Source organism: Gadus macrocephalus, chromosome 3 (genome assembly GCF_031168955.1).
Source record: "Gadus macrocephalus chromosome 3, ASM3116895v1".
NCBI classification, from domain to species: Eukaryota; Metazoa; Chordata; class Actinopteri; order Gadiformes; family Gadidae; genus Gadus; species Gadus macrocephalus.
The window spans coordinates 26,636,492-26,650,320 of record NC_082384.1 but is presented as its reverse complement, the minus strand read 5'-3'; the positions used below and the strand labels follow the sequence as shown (position 1 = coordinate 26,650,320).

General features: G+C 51.3%; 2 protein-coding genes across 5 annotated transcripts; both read left to right on the top strand.

Annotated features, from left to right (window-relative positions):
- Window positions 1-770: 770 nt before the first annotated feature.
- Window positions 771-8,876, top strand: sgsh (N-sulfoglucosamine sulfohydrolase (sulfamidase)). 4 transcript variants are annotated; one of them, XM_060048376.1, is made up of 12 exons: window positions 771-1,063; window positions 1,341-1,501; window positions 1,590-1,695; window positions 1,999-2,339; window positions 3,077-3,158; window positions 3,263-3,466; window positions 4,538-4,704; window positions 5,701-5,918; window positions 8,264-8,496; window positions 8,551-8,570; window positions 8,611-8,736; window positions 8,820-8,867. In XM_060048376.1, the coding sequence occupies exons 1-9, from the start codon at window positions 976-978 to the stop codon at window positions 8,445-8,447; spliced, it is 1,551 nt and encodes a 516-aa protein (XP_059904359.1). In that variant the 5' UTR covers window positions 771-975; the 3' UTR covers window positions 8,448-8,496; window positions 8,551-8,570; window positions 8,611-8,736; window positions 8,820-8,867. The 4 variants fall into 4 exon arrangements, with proteins under 4 accessions (XP_059904359.1, XP_059904358.1, XP_059904357.1 ...); XM_060048375.1 differs by lacking the exon at window positions 8,551-8,570 and having other exon boundaries at window positions 8,591-8,736; XM_060048374.1 differs by having other exon boundaries at window positions 8,551-8,736.
- A 360-nt stretch (window positions 8,877-9,236) lies between these two features.
- npb (neuropeptide B) lies at window positions 9,237-11,112 on the top strand. Its single transcript, XM_060048384.1, has 2 exons — window positions 9,237-10,058; window positions 10,641-11,112. The coding sequence occupies exons 1-2, from the start codon at window positions 9,795-9,797 to the stop codon at window positions 10,767-10,769; spliced, it is 393 nt and encodes a 130-aa protein (XP_059904367.1). The 5' UTR covers window positions 9,237-9,794; the 3' UTR covers window positions 10,770-11,112.
- Window positions 11,113-13,829: the final 2,717 nt, after the last annotated feature.

Below are 13,829 nucleotides of genomic sequence, written 5' to 3'. Positions count from 1 at the left end.
GGAGGGAGACAGGGGGAGACAGGAGGGAGAGGGAGGAGAGAGAGACAGAGCACAGTGAGAGACAGGAGGGAGACAAAGGAGGGAGAGAGAGGAGGGAGACAGAGAGATGATTGGTTTTATTGCAAGTTTTCCGACATGCAAAAAACACGATACATAAAAAGTGTGAGCGATGAGTGAAGACCCTCACAGAGTGGACCCGCGCGTAATGCTTGCCCGTTGAGCAGTTATGTTATGCTTGCTATGTAGTAGAACATTTATTGGTTGAAAAGTAGCAGAATAGCAAAAAGGTAAAAGAGTTCTGCTGATCACAGCTGATCACATGACATGATTTGGTCAAAGGGCAGAACTTAATAAAAGTTTAACCAATGCAGAAACACAAACCATCACCAATCACTGAAACTAAACTAAAGTATCCGCTTGAATACGCTATAAAACTTTAAAATAATTTACATACATGCAACAGTTACATATTCTATAGAATTGCACAGAATCAAATAGAGACAGACTTCAATAGATCCGTACCCAAACAATGCCTTCTTCTTCAGATGACGTTAAATGAGGATTACATTTTGCTGTTAATGTTTATTACACTTAACTTAAATCACGGCACTGAACTCCATGTTATCTTTGAACCGCTTCCGAACACAAACCACTCTTACTTCAGCTCGTTGCTTCAGCATCCGACCACGGAGCGTCGGTTGTCATGTGACCCGCGTCATGTGACTATCCCGACCGCAGCGTGTCGCTTGTCGTTATTTAATAGGTCCATGGTCGTCACGTGTCGTGCGTCACATGACCAAACAGTCTCCAAATGATTCAGGAAACAGCGGAAAGTTCATCAAACTTTTTAAAAGCTTAAAATGTCAGAGGCAAGATTAATAAAACGGTGAAAATGCATCGCTGAGAAATTTAATGCGAGTTTTATCATTTGAACCGGAATAAGATCTGCTCGTGTGTCCCACTGGTGTGGTGAGGATGGTTCTACTGGGAGGGGTTCTCTGTCTGGTTCTGGCTGCCTGGTGCGGAGCTGAGGCCAGGCGGAGGAACGTTCTGCTAATCATCGGTAAGTGAACATAAAGATGAATGTATGAATGATGAGGTCATCTTTTAAGTGAACATAAAGATGAATGCATGAATGATGAGGTCATCTTTTAAGTGAACATAAAGATGAATGCATGAATGATGAGGTCATCTTTTAAGTGAACATAGAGATGAATGCATGAATGATGAGGTCATCTTTTAAGTGACCACATTAACACAGCTCATTATTGGTTCAACGTGCCCTTGGATCCTTGTGGTATTTACGGTATCCTTTGTCCTCTCTCGACTGTTTCTTCCAGCCGACGATGCGGGCTTTGAGACAGAGGTGTACAACAACTCTGCGGTCCGCACACCGAACCTCCTAGCGCTGTCCCGGCGCGCTCTGACCTTCCAGAACGCCTTCACCTCCGTCAGCAGCTGCTCGCCCAGCCGTGCCTCCATACTGACCGGCCTGCCCCAGGTGACACACACACACACACACACACACACACACACACACACACACACACACACACACACACTAGTAACTGTTGATTCTTAACCTGTAGCATCAGAACGGAATGTACGGGCTCCACCAGGGAGTCCACCACTTCAACTCCCTGGATGAGGTGCAGAGCCTTCCGTTGCTTCTGCGCCAAGCCAACATCCACACAGGTAACCCGGGCAACCAGGGCATCTCTCATCCCCATCGGCTGGCTGTTAGATCCAACCTGCGTCGTCTTGCTCAATGAACCCGTCCGTCTCTCTCATCTCCTCTCCCAAGACACATGGGACCCTTTAAAGACCGATCAATTCCTCTCTCTCTCTCTCTCTCTCTCTCTCTCTCTCTCTCTCTCTCTCTCTCTCTCTCTCTCTCTCTCTCTCTCTCTCTCTCTCTCTCTCTCTCTCTCTCTCTCTCTCTCTCTCTCTCTCTCTCTCTCTCTCTCTCTCTCTCTCTCTTCCCCCCCCCCCCCCCAGGTATCATCGGTAAGAAGCACGTGGGCCCAGGGGAGGTCTACCCCTTCGACTTCGCCTACACCGAGGAGAACAACTCGGTGCTGCAGGTCGGACGCAACATCACACGCATCAAGCTGCTGGTCCGGAGGTTCTTCCAGAGCCTGAGGGAGAGGCCAGGAGGAGGAGACGGAGACGGAGACGAGAGGCCCTTCTTCCTGTATGTGGCCTTCCACGACACCCATCGGTGCGGTCACTCCCAGCCACAGTACGGAGCCTTCTGTGAGAAGTTTGGCAACGGGGAGCCGGGAATGGGGACGATTCCCGACTGGAAGCCCGAGTACTACCGCCCGGACCAAGTGAAGGTTAGAGGGGGAGAGACGGAACCATGAACCAGAGTTTATATTCAAGAGACGGAACCATGAACCACTGTTTTATGTTTATGATAAGGCGATCTTGAAGAGAATACCTCTGTACTGTACGTCATGAATATATAAAGCCCAAACTATGTCTCAACAAAATGGCTAATCCAAACAACAGAAGATGAATGCATGAATTACAAGAAGACGCGTGTCTCTCTACCTGCTGGTGTCTCTCTCTCTACCTGCTGGTATCTCTCTCTCTACTTGCTGGTGTCTCTCTACCTGCTGGTCTCTCTCTCTCTACCTGCTGGTGTCTGTCTCTCTACCTGCTGGTGTCTCTCTCTCTACCTGCTGGTCTCTCTACCTACTGGTGTCTCTCTCTCTCTACCTGCTGGTGTCTCTCTCTCTACCTGCTGGTGTCTCTCTCTCTACTTGCTGGTGTCTCTCTCTCTAACTGCTGGTGTCTCTCTCTCTACCTGCTGGTGTCTCTCTCTCTACTTGCTGGTGTCTCCCTCTCTACCTGCTGGTCTCTCCCTCTCTACCTGCTGGTCTCTCCCTCTCTACCTGCTGGTCTCTCTCTCTCTCTACCTGCTGGTCTCTCTCTCTCTCTCTCTCTCTCTCTCTCTCTCTCTCTCTCTCTCTCTCTCTCTCTCTCTCTCTCTCTCTCTCTCTCTCTGCTGGTGTCTCTACCTGCTGGTGTCTCTCCCTCTCTGACCTCAGCTCTGCCTGTGATTGGTCAGGTCCCTCCCTTCGTTCCCGACACTCCGGCCTCCAGAGCCGACCTGGCCGCTCAGTACACCGCTGTCAGCCGGCTGGACCAGGGTACGGGGACTCACCCTCTCACTCTCACCCTCTCACTCTCACTCCTGCACACGGTGACTGAGACTAGTGTGGCCGACCCTGAGGCGTCCATCTTGTCCCTCTAGGCGTGGGCCTGGTGCTGGAGGAGCTGCGCGCCGCGGGCTACGAGAACGACACGCTGGTGGCCTACAGCTCGGACAACGGCGTGCCCTTCCCCAACGGACGCACCAACCTGTACGGCTCGGGCACCGCAGAGCCCCTGCTGCTCTCCTCCCCGGAGCACCGCGCCCGCTGGGGCCAGGCCAGCCAGGCCTACGTCAGCCTGCTGGGTGAGGGTCTGATGGAAGCTTAGCGTAGCTTAGCGTAGCTTCTCCAGACAGGCCTATGTCAGCCTGCTGGTTGGACTGCAGCTTCTTCGTCTGATCGTAGCTTAGCGTAGCTTCTCTAGCTAGGCCTTGACTTGCAGCATGAAGGAAACTAATGGCCCTGACACACCATTTCGACTGCCGATCGTTGGCAGAAAAGGCAGTCGGACCGATTTGGTAATGGCCGATTGAACATGTGCAATCGGCGGAAAAGAACCCCGACAACTTGAAAAGATCATCGACGGCCGATCGCACAGCACACACCAAACAGACCGAGCCAGACTGTCCAACAACCGATGATCTGGTTGGTCTGTCAGGGCCATAAAGGAGCCTCATACGTGTTTGAACTGAGTTGACAAATACTCTGAGAGAAACTTTCTGGCCTTTAGATTATAACACTAACCCTATGTCCTGGTCGATTCCGGCTCTAACATTCAGCATTCCTACATCTCCTGCTCGATCCATCCTGATTTATGGCGTGACTCAAGATGCGTTTACAATCTGATGACACATCAGCTTAATGAAATCTCTCTGAGCGAATTCAATTCCAATTCTTACTTCAAACAAACAGGCTGTAAACCAGCCTCCCGCTGGCTGCACGGAGGGCTTCGATGTTCCAGCAGAGCAGGCAGACAGCGAGACCCAGACGACAGCAAGCTCCAGTGTCCCTGGAGAATAGAATAGGATCAAATAGAGAACAGAACTGAAGGGCCGAGCGGCCACTAGAGGGCGTCAATGCCATGCGTAACAGACCAAGGAAACCAAGAACATATCGACCTTAAATTGACTAACCTTTTTTCCATAGTCTATATCACTGCTGTCTCACTCCCTCTATCCCCGCCGTCTCACTCCCTCTATCCCCGCCGTCTCACTCCCTCTATCCCCGCCGTCTCACTCCCTCTATCCCCGCCGTCTCACTCCCTCTATCCCCGCCGTCTCACTCCCTCTATCCCCGCCGTCTCACTCCCTCTATCCCTGCCGTCTCACTCCCTATATCCCCGCCGTCTCCCTCCCTCCTGTCCCTCCACTGTGCAGACCTCACCCCCACCGTCCTGGACTGGTTCTCCCTCCCCTACCCGGAGTACAGCCTGCCCAGCGCGCCACAGGCCGCGGTGCAGCTCACCGGACGCTCGCTGCTGCCCGCCCTGCTCTCGGAGCCACGCGGCTGGGACACCCTGTACGGCAGCCAGTCGCTGCACGAGGTCAGAGCCCGGCGCCACCGCCTCACACAGTGACCTCACAGTGACCTCAGCCTCTAAGCGCCTCACACTGACCTCAGCCTCTAACCGCCTCACACAGTGACCTCACACTGACCTCAGCCTCTAAGCGCCTGACACAGTGACCTCACACTGACCTCAGCCTCTAACCGCCTCACAGTGACCTCACACTGACCTCAGCCTCTAACCGCCTGACAGTGACCTCACAGTGACCTCAGCCTCTAACCGCCTCACACTGACCTCAGCCTCTAACCGCCTCACACAGTGACCTCACACTGACCTCAGCCTCTAACCGCCTCACACAGTGACCTCACACTGACCTCAGCCTCTAACCGCCTCACAGTGACCACACAGTGACCTCAGCCTCTAACCGCCTCACACAGTAACCTCACACTGACCTCAGCCTCTAACCGCCTCACAGTGACCTCACAGTGACCTCAGCCTCTAAGCGCCTCACACTGACCTCAGCCTCTAACCGCCTCACTGTGACCTCACACTGACCTCAGCCTCTAACCGCCTCACACAGTGACCTCACACTGACCTCAGCCTCTAACCGCCTCACACAGTGACCTCACACTGACCTCAGCCTCTAACCGCCTCAGTGACCTCAGCCTCTAAGCGCCTCACAGTGAGCCAGCCTCAGCCTCTAAGCGCCTCACAGTGACCTCAGCCTCTAACCGGCTCACAGTGAGTCAGCCTCTAAGCGCCTCACAGTGACCTCAGCCTCTAAGCGCCTCACAGTGACCTCAGCCTCTAAGCGCCTCACAGTGACCTCAGCCTCTAAGCGCCTCAGTGACCTCAGCCTCTAACCGCCTCACAGTGAGCCAGCCTCTAACCGCCTCACAGTGAGCCAGCCTCAGCCTCTAAGCGCCTCACAGTGAGTCAGCCTCAGCCTCTAAGCGCCTCACAGTGAGTCAGCCTCAGCCTCTAAGCGCCTCGCAGTGAGCCAACCTCAGCCTCTAAAGCTCCCCTCGCCCCCAGGTGACGATGTTCTACCCCATGCGCTCGGTGCTGCGGGCCCCGTACCGCCTGCTCCACAACCTCCACTACCGGATGCCCTTCCCCATCGACCAGGACTTCTACGTGTCGCCCACCTTCCAGGACCTGCTGAACCGCACCCGGGGGGGGCGTCCCACCCACTGGTTCAAGACCCTGGGGCGCTACTACTACCGGGACCGCTGGGAGCTGTACGACACCAGGTTAATACCAACATGAGCCCTAACCACCTGGTTAATACCAACACGAGCCCTAACCACCTGGTTAATACCAACACGAGCCCTAACCACCTGGTTAATACCAACACGAGCCCTAACCACCAGGTTAATACCAACACGAGCCCTAACCACCTGGTTAATACCAACACGAGCCCTAACCACCTGGTTAATACCAACACGAGCCCTAACCACCTGGTTAATACCAACACGAGCCCTAACCACCTGGTTAATACCAACACGAGCCCCAACCACCTGGTTAATACCAACACGAGCCCTAACCACCTGGTTAATACTAACACGAGCCCTAACCACCTGGTTAATACCAACACGAGCCCTAACCACCTGGTTAATACCAACACGAGCCCTAACCACCTGGTTAATACCAACACGAGCCCTAACCACCTGGTTAATACCAACACGAGCCCTAACCACCTGGTTAATACCAACACGAGCCCTAACCACCTGGTTAATACCAACACGAGCCCTAACCACCTGGTTAATACCAACACGAGCCCTAACCACCTGGTTAATACCAACACGAGCCCTAACCACCAGGTTAATACCAACACGAGCCCTAACCACCTGGTTAATACCAACACGAGCCCTAACCACCTGGTTAATACCAACACGAGCCCTAACCACCAGGTTAATACCAACACGAGCCCTAACCACCTGGTTAATACCAACACGAGCCCTAACCACCAGGTTAATACTAACATGAGTCCTAACCCTGGACTCACTGGGAGCTGTACGATACCAGGTCCTCTTATTTAAATAATAACACTACGCTGTCACGACCATAAACTGATAGATGGGGTCGGAGGTCACACAGCAGAAGGGGTTGAAATAACGCTTCACAACCCCGAACCAATCCAGAAACAAGAGTTTATATCAACTGTATGAAGTACAGGAACAAAAGAATAATGTCGAGGGAAGTGCCTGAGGGACAAAACAACCAGAAAGATCTCCCTTACTTCCTAACAAAGCACAAGCAGTCTAGTCTTTAACAAAAATACAATCCTCACATACACCTCCCTACACCTCCCTACACAAACCTACACCTCTCTACACAAACCTACACCTCCCTACACAAACCTACACCTCCCTACACAAACCTACACCTCTCTACACAAACCTACACCTCCCTACACAAACCTACACCTCTCTACACAAACCTACACCTCCCTACACAAACCTACACCTCCCTACACAAACATACACCTCCCTACACAAACCTACGACCCCCTACACAAACCTACACCCCCCTCCACCCCCCTACACAAACCTACGACCCCCTACACAAACCTACGACCCCCTACACAAACACAGGAGAAACATAAAATGGCGGCTTACCCTTCCACCCCTTCTAGAACGTCCTCGGGACCAGAGGTCAGAGGTGGACTGCAGTCTGGTAGAGAGCGATACGAGAGGGCAGACTGGGGCTGGCATGTTGAAGCAGTTGGACCTGATGGCTGATTGTTACAGGTGGCGTCATTAGCCGTAACAAAGGCCCCAGATCCACCGGGACCCCTCTGCCGCCCACAGGGTGGCGCTGTAGCCTGCGATGTCTGGCTCATCACAGTACCTTATTCTGAGATCCAGCCCAGTGGATCTTAAAGCAATAATAATACATCAATAAATGATAACACATTAGATTTATATAGTGCACAAAATCAAATCATTTAATAGGAAGGTATATTAGTAAAAAGATTGAAGAAGAAAGGAGAGAGAGAAGGGGAGAGGTGATGTGGTGAAGGCGGTCTTAAAGAGATGGTTTAGAGCAGGGGTCTCAAACTCAACCTACCTGGGGGCCGCTGGAGGTAGAGTCTGGGTCAGGCGGGGCCGCATCAAGTATTCCACAAAAAAAAGGAGCACAACTGACCCAATCTAAGTTAATGATCGGGCTATAATTAGACCACGTTGGCTACGTAATCGCTGGGGACATTTCGTAGCGGTTGGTAGGAACCGGGACATTTTAGCGTCCTTTGGTTTTTGTCAGGACTCAGGACACGCAACTCAAAATTGGGACTGTCCCGGCATAACCGGGACATCTGGTCATCCTATCACAAGTCATAAAAAGGCGTGGCAAGCCACTCTGTGTGTTTGACAACAACGCGCAGGCCGCACTAACACTAAACTTTGATGTCAAGTAGGGGGCCACAAAATATCATCCCGCGGGCCTCAATTGGCCCCCGGGCCGCGAGTTTGAGACCCCTGGTTTAGAGGTTTAAATGTGTGTGTGCAGAAGAAATAAAGAATGAATGTAATGAAACTGGTTCCCTGTTGTGTGTCCATGGTGTCACTGACTATAACCGCTCCCCGTCCCGCAGGGCGGACCCCCAGGAAACCCACAACCTGGCCCCCGACCCAGCCCACCGCGACCTGCTGGCCGGGCTGAGGGCCGACCTGCTGAAGTGGCAGTGGAAGACCGGTGACCCCTGGGTCTGCGGGCCGGACTACGTCCTAGAAGACAAGCTGGAGCCGCACTGCAGACCGCTGTACAACGACCTCTGACCCTCTACAACGACCTCTGACTCCTCGACCTCTGACCCTCTACAACGACCTCTGGCCCTCGACAACGACCTCTGACCCTCTACAACGACCTCTGACCCTCGACCTCTGACCCTCTACAACAACCTCTGACCCTCTACAACGACCTCTGACCCTCTACAACGACCTCTGACCCTCGACCATTGACCCTCTACAACGACCTCTGACCCTCGACCTCTGACGCTCTACAATAACCTCTGACCGGCTAATCAGAGGTGACCTGGTCTACAATCGTGTGTGTGTGTGTGTGTGTGTGTGTGTGTGTGTGTGTGTGTGTGTGTGTGTGTGTGTGTGTGTGTGTGTGTGTGTGTGTGTGTGTGTGTGTGTGTCATGGAGCATAATTGCTAATTTCTTTTTTTTTTTAATAAAGGTGGTGACACCACATTGACGAGGTATGTTGTGTCATTGTTTTTCTGGCTTTAATAAATAAAAAGCCAAAGGAGTTTGTTGTTCTCTCAGTAAGGGTTTTCCGTCCTCTAATACCTGCGCTATAATCAGTTTAGTTAAGGCAGTGATGCCTCCTGAGAATAATCTTCAGCCGTCCAGACCACAGACGCACAAAGCCAATAAGATTATGAAAGAAATATCTCGTTTGGAGTTTTTTTTGTGCTTATTTTCAGTCCACAGGTGTCTGTGATGTCCGGGGGATTCGGTGCACATGAACGGGTCGGTTGGTAAATCGATTTGGAAAAGTTATGCGTCATTTGAATCTGGCTTAATACAACAACAAAAAATCCCTGCACAATTTCAAACAACCTGTTTTTACGGACCCCGGGAAACACCTCCGTGCGTGTGGACGGTTGCGAGTGCAAAACTACTCTGCCCAATCCTCAACACAATCAACGACTTCATTTTCACGCTTTTTATCCAGAGGTATTTCACGCTAATATTATGAAGGCACTCGTGACTACGTTGAACATCTCGTAGAGCATGGACTTCATGTGTGTCATGATTGATTAAATTAAATGTATTTTCTCTGATTTGATGCCTCCAAAGCAATGAAGAAATGACGTCATACCTTTGACGTCAACCGCAGCCCCCAAACTCCGATCGATTCGGATCGGTCTTTTGTCCTCCTCTCGCGTAAAGATTAATCCTCCGCCCTTCATCTACATCGATCTGACGACCGTAGCGGGTCACGACGCGTCGCAGCCCCTCACCTATAAAGTTTGGAAACCCCGACAAGAAACGCATTCAGCCCGGAAAAAACGGACCTTCTGCAGAACACCGCAAGAAGATCACATCCACGAAGCTTCGACAGAAACAGCTCCACAGTCCCTGCCAAAAGTAGCTGCGTAAAAGCCGTGCGTAATGGAGAAGTCCCTGAAGTTCGCCGTGGTGTGCGTCGGAGTCTCTCTGCTCCTCTCCGTCCAGCCCGTCGAGGCGTGGTACAAGCAGGCCACCGGGCCGAGCTACTACTCGGTGGGCCGAGCCTCGGGTCTGCTCTCCGGGATCAGGAGGTCCCCCTACGTCCGGAGGTCCGAGTCGGAGGAGACGCTGGTGGACAGCGGAGAGACGGCCGGTAACACCGGAGAGCCCGCCGGTAACAGACAGATCTCCATCCTGAAGAGCATGGTAGGTTGTTTAAAACAACTTTTTCCATAAAGTTACATTTAGAATTTATCGAAATATATGTGAAATGTTGTAGAGTGCGCTGTAATCCTGTGTCAGTGTTGAAATCCCGCAAAATGAGTATCCGCATTATGTCCTTTATGCACCCACTTCAAATTAGTAGAATCTCAATACCTTGATATTTTAGTCAAATAGTCTCAATGATTTTTTTTATGATATCAAATAAGTAACAAATTCCTACTTAATATTTTGGGATAATACTCTCTCTCTCTCTCTCTCTCTCTCTCTCTCTCTCTCTCTCTCTCTCTCTCTCTCTCTCTCTCTCTCTCTCTCTCTCTCTCTCTCTCTCTCGATATAGATATATAAATATAGATTCAGTATTATCCCAAAAAATTAAGTATATATATATATATATGTATATTAAATAGAATCAGTGAGTTTCCTTGAATATAGGCTATATAGATACAAATATACATTGATTCAGTATTAATCAACATATATATCTGATATATATATATATATATATATATATATATATATTAAACCTTTTGTACTTTTTTTGAATATGTATGTTTTCTCTCTAAGGCTATATGTGTGAAGGACATCACCCCGAACCTGAAGACGTGCGAGCTGCTCCGGGACGGAACCGGAACCTTCCAGTGCAAAGCAGAAGTCTTCCTGACCCTCGACTCTCTGGACTGTTTGTCTGCTTGAGCGCCGACCGGATCCGTGACCACACTACTTCCGCCCGGGTCCGTCCGCCGCCCACTGGAGGAGGGGCAGAGGACGGAACATCCTGTTCATAATGGACCGCTGTAGACTGAATGTTCTATATCTCATAAAAAATGAAGCTCAGTTTAGCTTTTTCTGCATAAAAACAAATGTTGAAGAACCAAGTGGGAATGTGCGAGTTGTGTTCTGTTGATGTACAATGCGATGTCCCGCCCACATGTACCCACTGCCAAATGTATTAACTGGTCAGAATGTTTACTGTAGAGCAGAATCTCTCAAAGTACTTTGATTTATTTTATCTATTAAAATGTACAAATACTGTAAAGACCTCCTATTTGTGTTTACATCAGTCAAGAATATGGAACAACAACTAGCACTGAGAAATTACCTCGGCATTGAGTCTTATACAATGCTGCCTTTTAAATAATAATCAGAGACATTTGTATTTATCTATTTAAGAAAATGCTTTGCTGCACATGTATTCAATGATAGTTAAAGAAAATGTTGCCTCATAGACCACAGTTAAAAGAAACCAGTATCTTTAAAATATAAACTGATAAAGCAAAAGCAAAAATAGAAAGTTACACCAAAAACGTAGTGTAAGTAAATTAGTATTTCAATTGAACCGCAGTAAAATGCAACGAGTAGGCATTTCTAAATAATTTCATGTATGCATTATGCATATATATATATATATATATATATATATATATACACATATTTATATATATGTATATATATATACATATATATGCATTATATAATTTAATAATTTAATTAATAATGATTTTGACCTTATTATTAATTTGCATCAATCATAACAAATGATTTCTTTACAAAAAAAATAATCCACGTAGAAAATAAGAGTTTGAACCTCTGGGAGACACACACACACACACACACACACACACACACACACACACACACTGAACCAGAGGAGGCCGTTCCCTGTGTTCAGGGCGTTCCTGACTCCGGAGCCATGGCCGCTGAGTCGGCCATAGCTCCGGAGCGTCAGAGGAGCTCTGGGAACGCTGAGGCTCGCTCAGAGCCTGCCCCTGAATCCAGGGGTTCAGGGATCTAACGAGGAGAGGCTCTGATGACCCCAGAGGGAGGGGACCCCCTCAGCCCCCCATCAGCCCCCCCTCAGCCCCCCCATCAGCCCCCCCTCAGCCGCCCCCCAGCCAGCAGGACCTCCGGACTAGAGGAGGGGACCCCCTCAGCCCCCCATCAGCCCCCCCTCAGCCCCCCCCCCAGCCAGCAGGACCTCCGGACTAGAGGAGGGGACCCCCTCAGCCCCCCATCAGCCCCCCCTCAGCCCCCCCCCAGCCAGCAGGACCTCCGGACTAGAGGAGGGGACCCCCTCAGCCCCCCATCAGCCCCCCCTCAGCCCCCCCATCAGCCAGCAGGACCTCCGGACTAGAGGAGGGGACCCCCTCAGCCCCCCATCAGCCCCCCCTCAGCCCCCCCCCAGCCAGCAGGACCTCCGGACTAGAGGAGGGGACCCCCTCAGCCCCCCATCAGCCCCCCCATCAGCCAGCAGGACCTCCGGACTAGAGGAGGGGACCCCCTCAGCCCCCCCTCAGCCCCCCCCCAGCCAGCAGGACCTCCGGACTAGAGGAGGGGACCCCCTCAGCCCCCCATCAGCCCCCCCTCAGCCCCCCCCCAGCCAGCAGGACCTCCGGACTAGAGGAGGGGAGGAGGGGTGCGGGATTGAGACACAAGGCAGGCAGGGAGCGCATCGTCCCAGCGGGGGTGGGACCGGGGGCCGCTCAGTGACGGGGGGCTGTCAGAGGAGACCAGACCATGATGACATTCAAAGGTGAGCAGTGTGTGTGTGTGTGTGTGTGTGTGTGTGTGTGTGTGTGTGTGTGTTGGGATTGAGATGGAGGGAGTTCTTACGTTCTGAGCGAATGATAATAGTAACTAGTATGCGTTTCATCCTAATGAACTGCGAGAGTTTGGTTGCTAAAATGCTAATATCAGCGCTAACGTCGACGCAAACGTCACAGCTAGCGTCACCAATAACGTCACGCTAACATCACAGCTAGCGGAACCGCTAATGGCAGGGCTAACGTCAGCGCTAACGTCAGCGCTAACGTTACAGCTAGCGTCACCGCTAACATCAGCGCTAACGTCAACGCTAGCGTCACCGCTGCCTGAACGTCGTAAAAAGTAGTCCTATTTGGCGGGAAAAACCGCCCAATCTGGCAACACTGCCTGCACGTCCTCCGCGCTCTAACCTCAGCCTAACCTCAAATCCATGAGACCAACTGAAAACGAAGCCGATATTGAACTTAAAATGTGATTCTGATTATTGAAGAATGAAGATACAAGTATGTTGATTTGTTGAATGGTTTGAACGAAGGTTAACGTTGAAAATTGACCAAGTTACGATGTCTGAATTAGCTGAAGAGAACAGGTGCCACTGTTCACCTGTGAACAGCGGCAGGTAGAGGAGCGTGTCTCACCTGTGAACAGCGGCAGGTAGAGGAGCCTGTCTAACCTGTGAACAGCGGCAGGTAGAGGAGCGTGTCTCACCTGTGAACAGCGGCAGGTAGAGGAGCGTGTCTCACCTGTGAACAGCGGCAGGTAGAGGAGCGTGTCTCACCTGTGAACAGCGGCAGGTAGAAGTGACGGGTCTCACCTGTGAACAGCGGCAGGTAGAGGAGCCTGTCTCACCTGTGAACAGCGGCAGGTAGAGGAGCGTGTCTCACCTGTGAACAGCGGCAGGTAGAGGAGCGTGTCTCACCTGTGTACAGCGGCAGGTAGAGGAACCTGTCTCACCTGTGAACAGCGGCAGGTAGAGGAGCCTGTCTCACCTGTGAACAGCGGCAGGTAGAGGAGCGTGTCTCACCTGTGAACAGCGGCAGGTAGAGGAGCGTGTCTCACCTGTGAACAGCGGCAGGTAGAGGAGCGTGTCTCACCTGTGAACAGCGGCAGGTAGAGGAGCCTGTCTCACCTGTGAACAGCGGCAGGTAGAGGAGCGTGTCTCACCTGTGAACAGCGGCACGTAGGGGAGCGTGTCTCACCTGTGAACAGCGG

Coding starts and splice junctions, on each gene's coding strand:
- npb (XM_060048384.1), top strand. CDS start 9,795: ATGGAGAAGTCCCTGAAGTTCGCCGTGGTGTGCGTCGGAGTCTCTCTG. Junction 10,059..10,640: donor TCTCCATCCTGAAGAGCATG/GTAGGTTGTTTA, acceptor TTTCTCTCTAAG/GCTATATGTGTGAAGGACAT.
- sgsh (XM_060048373.1), top strand. CDS start 976: ATGGTTCTACTGGGAGGGGTTCTCTGTCTGGTTCTGGCTGCCTGGTGC. Junction 2,340..3,076: donor ACCGCCCGGACCAAGTGAAG/GTTAGAGGGGGA, acceptor GTGATTGGTCAG/GTCCCTCCCTTCGTTCCCGA. Junction 4,705..5,700: donor GCAGCCAGTCGCTGCACGAG/GTCAGAGCCCGG, acceptor CCTCGCCCCCAG/GTGACGATGTTCTACCCCAT.